Genomic DNA, 12,883 nt, shown 5'->3' on the forward strand with positions numbered 1-12,883 from the left:
AGATGACTTGAGTCCGAGTGGGAAAATGTTGTAAGTGGAGTACCTCATGAGCGAGGAGCGAGAGGGCCAGTTGGAAGGGGACCTTTGGTGATCTGGGCTGTTCCATTTACTTATATTTATTCATAAACAAGAAGGTACAGTGAGTTTTGAAAGTACAAATGTTAGTGATTAAGTTGTACATACAGTACCTTCTTTTACAGTTAAGAAATACTCTATGTAGTTTGCCTATTCTGATGATTTCTAGGTTGTTAAAACTTTCCATATCTTTTCATATAAAAATGAGATTTGTGATGCTTTCTGGCTTGCTGGGAGATGTTCCACATATGGGCCATTTTATTACACTAAATGCATCTCTACCCCAAAATCCTTTGAATTTGGTGATTATGAAATGAGTACAAGGCAAAAATTCCTTTATTAAATTAAATGGACGGGATACAGATTTAAGAAATTAGTTTAACTGCAATCACACAAGAAATGATATCCATAATGTCATTTAAATGTTACGTTTCTACCGTCACAACACTGCATGTTATGTCTAAAAAATAATGCCTAGTATCTGCTGGAGTACCAAACCTTGCTAAGAAAGAAAAGCATATTGAATTCAGGAATAGCAACAAATATTGTGAAATCGGTGATTCCTTAAACTATATTCACTTTCACACTAGTTTTAATTTATAAAAATATTAAATTATTATTTCTTTAACAGAATTGCCTTTGTAATAAGATGGGTAAGGATGTGCAACTGGAAATTGATATATTCAAAGCTGTGGCATATTCAGGACTTCCATCAGGTAAGGGTTCTACCATTATCTTATGGTCAGAGAATGTGTAAACATGAAGATAAATACTTAAGTATGAGAAGACTTCAGTATTTGGCAAAATTTCTCTATGCTTTGGTACATAGAACTTATAGTTGAGTAATTTTTTAATACATTATAAACTACTGCTTAAATCAAGGAGGTAATTCATAACACAAGTCTAAATGAATAGTACACAACATACAGAAATCTGTTATTCTCCATACATGTGCATAATGACATTCAGAAACAACTGTGGTAACACCAACCAAATCAAAATGTTGTTTTTATTCAAATTTAGGAGAAGGTTGTGGCAAGAATTGAGTTAAGGTTAATGATTGATGGTTAAAAGACTTTATGGTTTGTCATGGTATTAAGCATGTGATATTATAAAGTGAAAAGGATTCTGCTGATGCAAAAGGCACAGAGGAGTATGTCTCTGAATTTGAGGAAATCAAATCAAGCATATTTATAATGTTCATGAACAAGCTTGAACTGGTGCATGTTGGACTGTTATACATGAGGATAAATGTGGTGTGGCTGAGTTTAGACAGAGGCGCTCTGCTTTGCTGTGCGAATACAGCTGATACTAATTAAAATTGCTTGTGATTGAGAAAAGTCTAAATCCAAGAGCATTTCAGGAAGATCAGGTGTTTCCCTTGGATTTATAAGGCTCAGTCTAGTGCATGTCCATTTAAAGCTATATTTAGTTCATGGGACACTTTGTACACAAGGTGAAGGACCATATTAATAGTAATGGCTTGCCAATGTGGTGTTATGTCTTGATACCAGCTTAACACCAGCTCATGAAGGTGAACTAGTCTGGGGCAATATGATTGGTACATTCTTGCCATCCAGCACAACTTCATTCATCAAACCCAACGGTCTAGCAGATAATTTGGATCTCAAACTAAACATCTCGGCTTATCCCTCAACGTACACCTTTTTCATCGGTTAACACCACTATACTCGACTAAACATCATTCCAAGATCACATGTGGAGAAACATCTGGACGTTTAGTGAGTACCCATATTAAGTATTATTTTTTGTAATTAATATTCTGTGGTGTTTTATTTAAAGTATCTGGTGAAGCTGTAATGCATTACTGTGTGTATTTTTGTATGTGAAATTTAGTGTAAACTATTAACCTCATGCTGACATTTAGAGTGACCATCTCTGTCACTTGTTTAAAACATGTGAAGTATCTGGAAATGTTTTGGCACTGGATTACTCCAAAGGAAACCAGTGAACTAAAATATAGAAGAATAAACAACAATTGTACAAACAGATTGAAGAAGCAGGACTTCAATCAAGCAGGATTGGGCAACCAAAGACCAGCTGCACAATATCCACACCTGCACATCTTTATACAATGCATTCTAAAGCTTTATCATTTGCTTATGTTACTTTGATACTTGTATCATACAACATAATTATGTACACTGTAATATCAACCGAGAAAAATTAAGCCAATGCATGAAGCATGCTTTTATGTCAGGTAGATATACATATCTATACCTTGGCTACTATACACCCATACTAGGAGAGGTTACCCACCATTGTTCGAGTCGTCTTGTCTGTCTGCCTGCCCCTCTCTCTATCCCCCCATCTCTCTCTCTCTCTCTCTCTCTCTCTCTCTCTATCTCATAAAATATAATTGTCTACCATGAGGGTGGTCATGAGTGGGAGGAGCGTAGCAGTGTGAACTATTCCAAAATAGGATAATTATCTATTTGCTTTGGGAAAGTAGTTGGTAAAAAAAAAAAAAGCCTCTGAAGCTGTGGAACCATAGTCTTATTTTATGCTTTTACAGCTAAAGTAAGGATAGGTGGATATTTATGTTAACTTCCCCACGATCAGTGAATATTGGTGTATATTTCTATAAGAAAAAGTTTCTTTTGAAATTTTAGTTTTCAAAATATTTTGATAGGTGTAGCCAGTGGGCAGTGCCAAAAATTGTTGTTTGGGTCAGAATAGTACCCCTGGCATGCTATTCCCTCTTGAATTCTGGTGACCCCGACTGGCCTATGTCTGTCCCATACCCCAGGCTGCTTCCCCTGAAAATTTGGATGAAACTATCCGCAGGTGTCTGGCCTCCAACACTGGACAGACAGACAGACAGACTCACTCTTATAGTATAGATATGTCAAGTGAATACATATCATTGGCTTGACAGCTATACCAGTAAATGTTAAGTAAATATTTCTATGCCTATCATTTACAACTTGTAAACTGTTGGATATATTGGCTACAAGTGGAGGCAACTAAGTGTATATCATGAGTTCATGAGTATTTTCATTATAAACCATGCATAATAATGTTATTAATGTGATGAAGAGTTAACTCTGATTATTTACCATCTTAAATTTAGTATACTAATTTATTGAAGAGAGCATTGTTGAATTAAAGCAGTTTACAATTACTGTAAACCAACTCTAGAAGGATTAAAATGTATTACAGCATTATAATATTATGTATCATTGCTGTAGCCATACATATGTTCAATATCTGTTTATAAACATTGGTACCCCAAGTAAGTAGTTCAGTATTGCTATTCAGTGTTTGAATAGCAATAAGATGCTACTGTAGCAAAGTAAGTATCCATTCAAAACATGCATGAACACTTTATTTGTTCACGTAATCACTGTGCAGAATTTGTTTTTTTATAAACTTGACATTTTATTAATTTTAAAATTGTTGGGTGCTTACAAAGCACTGTTTTAATCATTAAAATAAGAAATGGGGAAAATATCTAGAAATACAACGAGTTAAAAATTATATCACACGCAACACATACCTATTTATAGAAGTATACTCGTATGAGTACAGTGATTTATCACTGGAAAATTTTGCCCACAAAGAGATAATATTTTTACTATAATCTTTCACAAAATAAATCTTTCAAACTACTCTACAGTAAGTACAGTAGTACTTAAAAGTATAAAATGACAAGTGTCTACACCAATACGACCATATAGTTGTATTTTTCCAACATTAAGTCCAAATGAGCAAATTAGACTTTTGTATGTAACAATGAATGAACAAAAATGTTAAATCTCGACTTTCTGAGAAAATTGAATAGAAAAGTGTAATGTATTATACAGTAATTCCATTATAGTACCTAAAAACAAAAACAAAAAACAAAAAATATACTCGGTATTTCCCATGACAAATGACACCAAAAAAACATTATTCACAAAACCTACATACTGTACATGACATTTTTTAAAGGCTGCATCTACTGAGGTGGTTGGGCATTAGGCTGGTACTGCTGGGTGTAGGGCGGAGGTTGCTGGCCATCTGCTGTGTAACCTGTGTTGGCAAAAATTGACTATTAACTACAATATACATACAATTTTCTAACTCAAATTTTAAAATAAATGTTACAACCATTATCACATTTCATTTATTATCAAACTGCCCATCTCCTATACTGTGTACTCATTACTGTTCCAGTTGTAGTTTTCAGATTAAATGAGTTGTAATCTTCAATTTGCATTAACACATGTTGAGAATTAAAATACATAACCAACAGAACAGTAAAAGCCTCTGTAACGGGTCTGAAAAATCTTGATTCAAATTAAAGCACAATCCTGAACCATTGAACATGAATCTCCTGTCAAAAATATATAAATAAAAAATGGGATTAATTATACACTCGTCATGTTGGATTTTCATCAAGATTTGAAACCAAAGTCACTTAACTCTTTGACTGAAATTAAAAAAAAAAGAGTAAAAAATGTAAACAGAGAACATCTTCCTGGAACTGTAGGAAACACAGAAGCAACAAAAATCATCACACAGGCAGAAGGCCTCTCTGAAAAATCATGTTCTTAACTAGCTGAACAATGCTTTAACAAAAACAAAATCTTGAGCATGCTTGTGTGTGCAACAATTTTGGTTTAGTTGATGCCACATTACCTAAGGTAAGTACCAAATACTGTTCTCAACACTGCAATCTATACGGTATTATTTCTTCTGTGATAATTAGTGGAACACTGTATACTGCTATGATGAGCTCAAGTCAAAGAGTCGTACCAATATAAATGCAGTTGTGGAGAACAATGCAGTACTAATCAATTCAAACAAAATATATTAAAAATCAAAATAAGATGATAACTATAACTAATAAAGTAATAAAGATACTTTGTTAACCTCAAATTATAATAGACATACAGTACTTACAATAAAATGGGAAAAATTGCATGAAAAACAACAAAATACAAAACAATGCAATTAGTACAGTAGCTACCTAGTAATTTTCTTACAAAAATTTATAACCAACACGATACAACAAACATGCACAAGGAAAAGAAATAAGGCACACACGAACAATAACAAATCATATAATTATATTTGTAGATAAATTGCAGGAGAGAACAGCATGCAATCTTAATCGGAACTTTCTCAACTTGGGATATTTCAGCATTCCATAATTTTTTCAGCTGAGAGAAAGAGGATGGATATCCAATTGAATAAACTTGCATTATATCAGGATTCATTATCATATTAATGCATTAAAATGAGCTCTTGAAATAGAGAGAGATACCTGGAGGAGCAGTGGCCACATAAGGTGCAGCCTGAGGTGGGTAAGGTGGGTTAGGCTGTGGTGGATAAGGCTGCGTAGGAGGCCCGCCATCTGTTAGTGGTTTAAATGTTAGTTCCCAACACCAGAAATTATCTTCAGGCGCATGCATATGTAAGATGACATCCTTATCTAATTTAGCTTTCATTTGGTAAGAAGCAAAGATGTGTAGATAATGGATCCATTTTTAAGTTTAAATCTTGGATAATATTCAATCACTAATAAAATTAAAGTCTTGATATGAATGAACCAACTTGTTAAAAGACTCTTGATACATTAAAATTATAATACAGTATATAAAATTCTATATATATAAAATATATATAAAATTCTATATCACAAGTCTTATAACAAGTTGGTTCATTCATATCAAAATTTAAATTATTTTGATTTATTCTACTAACAGTTTAAGATAATGAGTCAAAAACCAATCATGACAGCAGACTTATGCATACAGGAGTGAGCAAATGGGAATAATTAGGCTTAGCTGTCAGTGTTAGTAGTGTAGAATCACACATTAGGAATGTTACAGTATATGAATTATTGTATTACAGCAAGTTGGATCAGTAATAACATTGAAACAAGCATTTTATAAAACTATATAATGATAGAAGTTCAACTATGCTTAATTTATTATAAATTGTAGAGAAAATTATAAAATTTAATTAGGAGCCAAATATACTGTCAGAAAGAATTATATGTTAGCAATGCTATAAAATACTTTTTATAAGCAAGCAGAGTACTCTGGCTTCATGTGAGTTAATGAAAGAAAAGAGTGAGCCATAGTGGAAAGATTGTCGGGAGTATGGCAGCAAACGACAACATTTGCTAGTGAAACATTATATCTTTTGAGAACATTTTCCACAAGCATGAGAAGGCAGTCATGAATATACACAAATTTTAATAGGAAAATGTGAGGGAAAATTTTAGAAATTTTAATAGTTCCAGAAATGTTCTTAAACTTTACCCCAAGAAATACATTACTGTATAGAGTACTATATTAAAAACCATTACTGTAATTATTAACCATACAAAATCCCATTACATGAATGGAAAGGTATTAGATATTTGATCATTATCTTCAATAGATGGCACCTGAAGAGATGCAGCACTAGCATGACAAAGCAGGTACACAGTAGACTTTTGTACCAAGATGCATTTCTCGACAACTTGTTCAGTACTGTATATTGGAACCATAAGATATAATGTAAACAGCTTTTTTTGGAAAAGGTAGATATCTTCAAAGTCAATGAATTTTGAGACAAAATATACACTATGTTATGTACTGTAAAATTAAAAGATTGATTGAAAAATACAGTACTGTGCTCTCTAAATCAGCACACTAGGCTGGGTCAAAAACTTTGTAGAGTAATTTAATTTTTATAACACATGCATTTATGAAAGTACAGTAATAGAACAAGCATAGATTTACACTGGTTTTTTAATACCGTACAGCCATATGTCATCAATCTGTTTGAATTATGGAAGTTAAGTAGTACAATAATCTGTTAAGCATGCCACTGCTGCATAAGTCTGATGGTTCTAGTCATGCATTGCCACTTAGAAAAACAAATGAAATTGAAATTGAAATAAGTTTATTGAGGTAAAATACACACAAAGGGATGAGGTAGCTCAAGCTATTCTCACCCCGTTAGACAACAAATGAAAGATCTTGTCAAATTCGAAATCTCATAAACTCGTACATTACATGCCTGAGATGCTATTTAAATTGAATATTTGTGTTCCATAAGTGAATCACTAGAAAACATCATCATAGTGCACCAGCTTCCAACATACCTGCAGGTGGGTATGGAGCATACCCGGGCTGTGGTGCATATGGAGCGGCTGGATATATGCCACCTACCCAGCATGAGTTAAGAAAGAGATGCTGCAGTGAGCTCAAGCAAGTATACAATAATTTTCAATTATGCATTCAAAGTACCCAAATTTTATATGTATTATTTTAAGAAATCATTCCCAGCATGTGCATTGTTGAGCAAATTACAAACAAAAATCTTGAATACCCTTGTGCATTAAGATGAGTATAAACAAAATTAAAGAAGAAATAAGAGAATGGTCATAATACTTATCCATGCTTCTGGTACCAGTGCAAATTTAGAGGAATACTCTCACTTTTACAGTATGTTGTTAATTCTTGTGTATTGTATATTTACTGTACAGTACAGTATTTTTATACCATACATATATCCTATTGTGTATAATTACCTAATTGTAATTACGTAAGTGTAGTTGAAGGATGAGAGTTATACTCGTGGTGTCCCGTTTTCAAAGTACTCTGTCATATAATGCTTTGAAACTACAGTACTGACGGTTTTAGCTTCCACCACCTTCTCACTTAACCTGTTCCAACCATCTACCACTCCATTTGCAAAACAAAAGTATAAGTACATGATGAGAGCTATGCACATGGTGTCCCATCTTCCCTATAAGCTTTGCTATATGACGTTTTGAAGTGACTGATAGTTTTGGCAGCCAACACCCTCTCATCTAAATCTAGGTAAACCGAAATTATTTCAACTGCCCAATGCTATTCGCAAAAAAGAACTTTCAAACATTTTTTCAGCACCTTGATAATACAGTTGGGTTCATTCTCAATTCACAGTTGGGAATCCTGAGTGGGACAGAAATGGTTAGGCATGTTTCCTTCCTTCCACCTAATGCTTCTGTTTGCCTAGCAGTAAATAAGTACCCAGTAATTGGGCAACTGTTGTGGGGTTGCCTACTGAGGAAGTTCAGTACTGTAGTTCACCCTTGGGAAAATCCTGATGCAAGCCTAAAGTATATATTATATATACACAGGCTGCCTGTCCCCAACAAAACAAATTATTATTACTGTATAGTATTGGCCACACATATGTGATATAGATTGTTGTGAGGGACTTCTTATTTAAGTTTTTGAATGCTGTTCTACTGGTTGTTAACTTCTCATGTGCTGCTGATGTATTCTGTTTCTATATATGCCTCTGGTATTAGTGTTGGAATTATATTCACTCCAGGGGGGCCTGACAACTGAGTGGACAGCGCTTCGGATTTGTAGTCCTGAGATTCCGGGTTCGATCCCGTGTGGAGGCGGAAACAAATAGGCAGAGTTTCTTTCACCCTAATGCCCATGTTACCTAATAGTAAAGAGGTACCTGGGAGTTAGACAGCTGCTACGGGTTGCTTCCTGGGAGTGTGTAAAAAAAGAAGGCCTGGTTGAGGACCTGGCCACGGGTACATCAAGCCCCGAAATCATCTCAAGATAATCTCAAGATCTCAAGATACTGTAACTCCTAAGTCTTTTTTTTTGTGTGTGTGTATTCAAGTGTACATTCCTCCTGGTTATAAAATCTCCATTCCTCATTTTCGTTATCCACAATTATTGGGGGTTTAATTAACAGCCACTTGTCTACCCACTCTCTGTCAAGACCCCCCTGTAATTCTATGCATTCCTCTGTGACTTGTTACAATTCTAATTAGTTTTAAATCATCTGCAAAAACTGACATGTATAAGCTCACTCCCTCAGGTAGGTCATTCAGGCTCGTGTTTTCTCCAATAGTGACCAATTTGACAAAAACAATCAGGTATCTCTTGTCTTGGCATGTGCTGTAGGGGGTTGACTGTTGGGGATAAACCTCCCAGCTCTCAACCCATTTTAACAGTCATCCACGGTCAGGTTGGTACTGTACTGGTTATGTCAGTGTGTGTGTGATGCACCTATCTTTCTAAGGTTCGAATCCTTCACAGAGAAGAGTTCTTTAAGATACATATAACTTGCGTGTTTATGCAAGTGTGTCGGATATATATACAGTATATAATTAATTCCCCCTGGCATATAGGGTACTGTAACCACTTCACCATTGATCATTAAGATGATCTTTGGTGGAGTGGTTACAGTACCCTGTATGCCAGGGGTTGATCCCAGGAGGTGGAGGTTCAAATTCCTGGTTGAGTCAAATGAGATCTTAGTGATTTATGGCTTGCACGTTCCTGCAGCTTTTGTAGCTTTTTGTTGTTAAGAATCTTGCGGCTATGAACAACTGATGTAACAATTACCTGTAGTATTTATTTAGTATTCAAGGATATATTCATGAAGATGCATAGCTTGTTTTTCTGTTAATATACACTGAGTTTACTTTAGTCCTGAACTATGTTCAGGGCAAAAGCATAGTTGGTGATTGGTCAGCAAACGATTATATAGTATGCATAAACTTAAATTTTAGGTTCAAAACTAAAGTAATATGGCTAGACTATATTTTTGCCTACTAACCTGCTGGGTATGGCTGCTGAGGTGGATACTGGCCTGGCTGTACCTCAGTGCCTGGGGGGATGTAGGTGTGCTGTGCACCAAAGTTGGGATCTTGTTGAACATAAGCACTCTGCTGCATCTGTACAGCACCTCCTGGTGCTTGTGCACCTCCTCCACGCATAAATGGCAACCCCTGGAACCTGTTCATCACTTCTCTGAAAAGTAGAAAAATATATATATTATTTAGTTACAGGCAAAAACCTTCTAAATGTTCTAAGCTGTAGTGAATAGCCACTATACCCATGCACTACATTAAATATTTATTTTTATATTACTGTAGATCATTTTAGTATGGCTGTCTGTAGGACAAAAGTACAAGTAGTACACTGAGTATTGATAACCTGTGTTATAAATGCATTATGTCTAATGAATGACAAATGAAACTATTTTGAGGATGAAAAATGTCTCAAATATGTACTGTATATCAACGTTAAAACATTTAAAATTCCTTAACTTATTACAAATAATCTAAATAGTTTGATGACGAATTTTAATATTATTTATTTTATCATTATGCAGGCACTTACAGCATTCAGATCAGCAACAGTGACTTTGCAAATTAGATGTACTCATCTAGTTGTGCTTGCGGGGGTTGAGCTTTGGCTTTTTGGTCCCTATAGATGTGTTCTAGGGAGGATGTTATCATCACTGGTAGAAGCAACTTGTGAGTGAGATATACCAAAGGTGGCTATGCTGTGACAGTAAGATGCCCCCCAAAATTGTCACCATCACATATAGTTTTATACCCATAATTACCTCATCAATGAGAAAATGATCACTATGAAACCTTTGCCATCACATGACAGAAACAAAAGTTAATGTCAAATTCATCATAAATGATAGGGTAATGTAAATTTTCAGCTCCTATGAATATGCTCAGCAAATTTAAGTATGTATGCATCTTGTCTTGTAAAATTGGTATTAAAGTCACCTGTCATAAGGGTGGCATCATATAAATTACCTTGACACCTGTACAATGCTTTAGGTAGCTCTATACACTGCTAATGAGCTCTCAAAAAGCAATACATTTACACAATACAAAAGCTTCACCACTATACAATAGACATACTTGTGCTTCCCTCCGCGGCAACAGCAGAAGTAAAGGAGGCCGCCGATGAGGAGGAGGCCCAGAATACCACCTACACTACCCCCAGCCTTCTCGCCTATATCATTGCCACCTGCAACAGTACCACCATCATTAGTAGAAACAATAATATAGATTACACTACTATCCTTCTTATATTTAAGACGTGGTAGCAGAAAATTATGTGTGGTGAAAAATATTGATTTTGCACTTAAATGTGAATGTTAAAAAATGAAGGGGGTTGGAATCTTATATCATATACTTATATTATACTTATATCAAATGTCAAACTATTGACCTCAGGATGAAACCACAAAACAGTTGGCTAACAGTAGTGTGTATGTACTTCTAGGTAAATAGAGACATTAATGAAAGGAAACATGCTCAACATTTTCTGCCCCGCCTAAGAATCGAACCCGGTATCCCTGATTGTGAATCACGAATGAAGTCACCTGTACTGTACTACTAAGAACATTGAGTAAGATGAATGAAATGGGATAAAACAGTAGGTGTCCCAGTCATCCACATTTTTCAAAATCAAATATGAAAAGGTACTAAGGAGATGGTAGTCATTGCTGTAGACGACTAACAGTTGGAAAGGCGGGGCTTATGAGTTGAAGTCCAAACGTGCAAATTCTATTAGGAAAAAACACACACACACATATATATACTGTGTATATTAAATACTGTATAATTTATGTACAAGCATAATGACTACTTACCAGCACTACCTCTAGTTGGACCACGAACACCTGGTTGATTTGGATTGTATCCGGGCTGATTGGGGTTATATCCTGGTTGATTTGGGTACTGGCCAGGATGATTTGGGTTATAACCTGGTTGATTAGGATTGTAACCTGGTTGATTTGGGTATTGACCTGGTTGATTTGGGTAGTGACCTGGTTGATTTGGATTATATCCGGGTTGGTTAGGATTGTAACCGGGGTAATTTGGGTATTGACCTGGCTGAGGCTGACCTGGTTGAGGTTGACCTGGTTGAGGTCGGCCTGGTTGAGGCTGCTCTGGTTGAGGTGGGGGTCTGGGTTGAGAAGGTGGTCTTGGTTGAGGTGCTGGGGCTGGGGCTGGTGCTGGGACAGGGCCAGGGGCAGGGGCAGGCTTGTTGGGCTCATAGTCAAAGGGAAGGTCAAAAAGGTCACCACCACCTCCTCCTGCCTGTGAGCCACCAGTTTTAGTCTTGGGGGCCTCGCCAGGCACACAGATCTTCAGATTCTTGTCTTCATGTTTCCCCTCTGGACAGGTACAGTACTTCCCTCCACATACACCATCATATAATGACATGCAAGGGTCATTTAGCTCTCCCTTGCTGGGATCTAAATTGCACTTCGTGGACTTGACACCTGAAAAAAATAAAAACTGCATCAGAAACGCTAAAAATCTATATAATTAGCCAAAGCCTAATATAAATGATGGTTATGAGAGCTCGACATTTAGTTATTTTACACTAGACCTACATTTTTACATTTATATGAAAAGCCTAAGCTGACTTTCAGTCTTGCCGAAAAGACTAAACGTTGAATTAATACCATGCCAATATATGATCAAACTTGCTAAGACTTGTTCCTCTGTTATTTGGTGGTTTATGATGTTATATTATACATAGTGACCTCAGTATGTTCTCGTAGAGATGGTAGCTTTATCATAAGAACAAGGTAACTGCAGAAGGCCTATCGGCCCATACGAGGCAGCTCCTATCTATAACTACCCAATCCCACTCATAAACATGTCCAACCCACGTTTGAAACAATCGAGGGACCCACATGATCATTGATTATCACGTGAATATCACGTGATATGCGAGGCACTCATGAAGAGATAAGTTTAATTTCGTCCAGATTTAATGGATCAACACTGATAATTGGAAGGTATTACCCAGTTAAGTATTTACAAACATCCTAAAATGTTTCTAATGCAGCTCTGCCCTAACCCTTCTGAACCTCAATCATTCCAATGACCCCAAAGACCTCATCATGTAGTTAGGCAGGTACTTACGAACCTGTACATCTTTTCTAAATCTTTGACAGTCTTTGTTGACATGAATGAACAGTTTATGAGCTTCGAAGCACTAGGAGGCTATTTATAACAATA

At 35.9% G+C, this 12,883-nt stretch overlaps 1 protein-coding gene across 5 annotated transcripts in view; it reads right to left on the reverse strand.

Annotated features, from left to right (window-relative positions):
- Positions 1 to 397: 397 nt before the first annotated feature.
- The window catches only part of LOC123767160 (calcium-binding protein P), a 33,513-nt gene continuing 21,027 nt past the window's right edge, over positions 398 to 12,883 (reverse strand). Inside the window, exons 2-7 of one of the 5 annotated variants that reach the window (XM_045756713.2) lie at positions 11,755 to 12,135; positions 10,763 to 10,871; positions 9,655 to 9,848; positions 7,181 to 7,243; positions 5,348 to 5,437; positions 398 to 4,110 (exon numbers count right to left, since the gene is read on the reverse strand). In XM_045756713.2, coding sequence (XP_045612669.1) covers positions 4,037 to 4,110; positions 5,348 to 5,437; positions 7,181 to 7,243; positions 9,655 to 9,848; positions 10,763 to 10,871; positions 11,755 to 12,135 — 911 coding nt within the window. In that variant the 3' untranslated portion in view covers positions 398 to 4,036. Of the gene's footprint in view, positions 4,111 to 5,347; positions 5,438 to 7,180; positions 7,244 to 9,654; positions 9,849 to 10,762; positions 10,872 to 11,499; positions 12,136 to 12,883 lie in introns of all 5 variants that reach the window. The other 4 variants (XM_045756710.2, XM_069304838.1, XM_045756711.2 and 1 more) reach the window with 4 other exon arrangements.

This window comes from Procambarus clarkii, chromosome 53 (genome assembly GCF_040958095.1).
Source record: "Procambarus clarkii isolate CNS0578487 chromosome 53, FALCON_Pclarkii_2.0, whole genome shotgun sequence".
Lineage (NCBI taxonomy): Eukaryota > Metazoa > Arthropoda > Malacostraca > Decapoda > Cambaridae > Procambarus > Procambarus clarkii.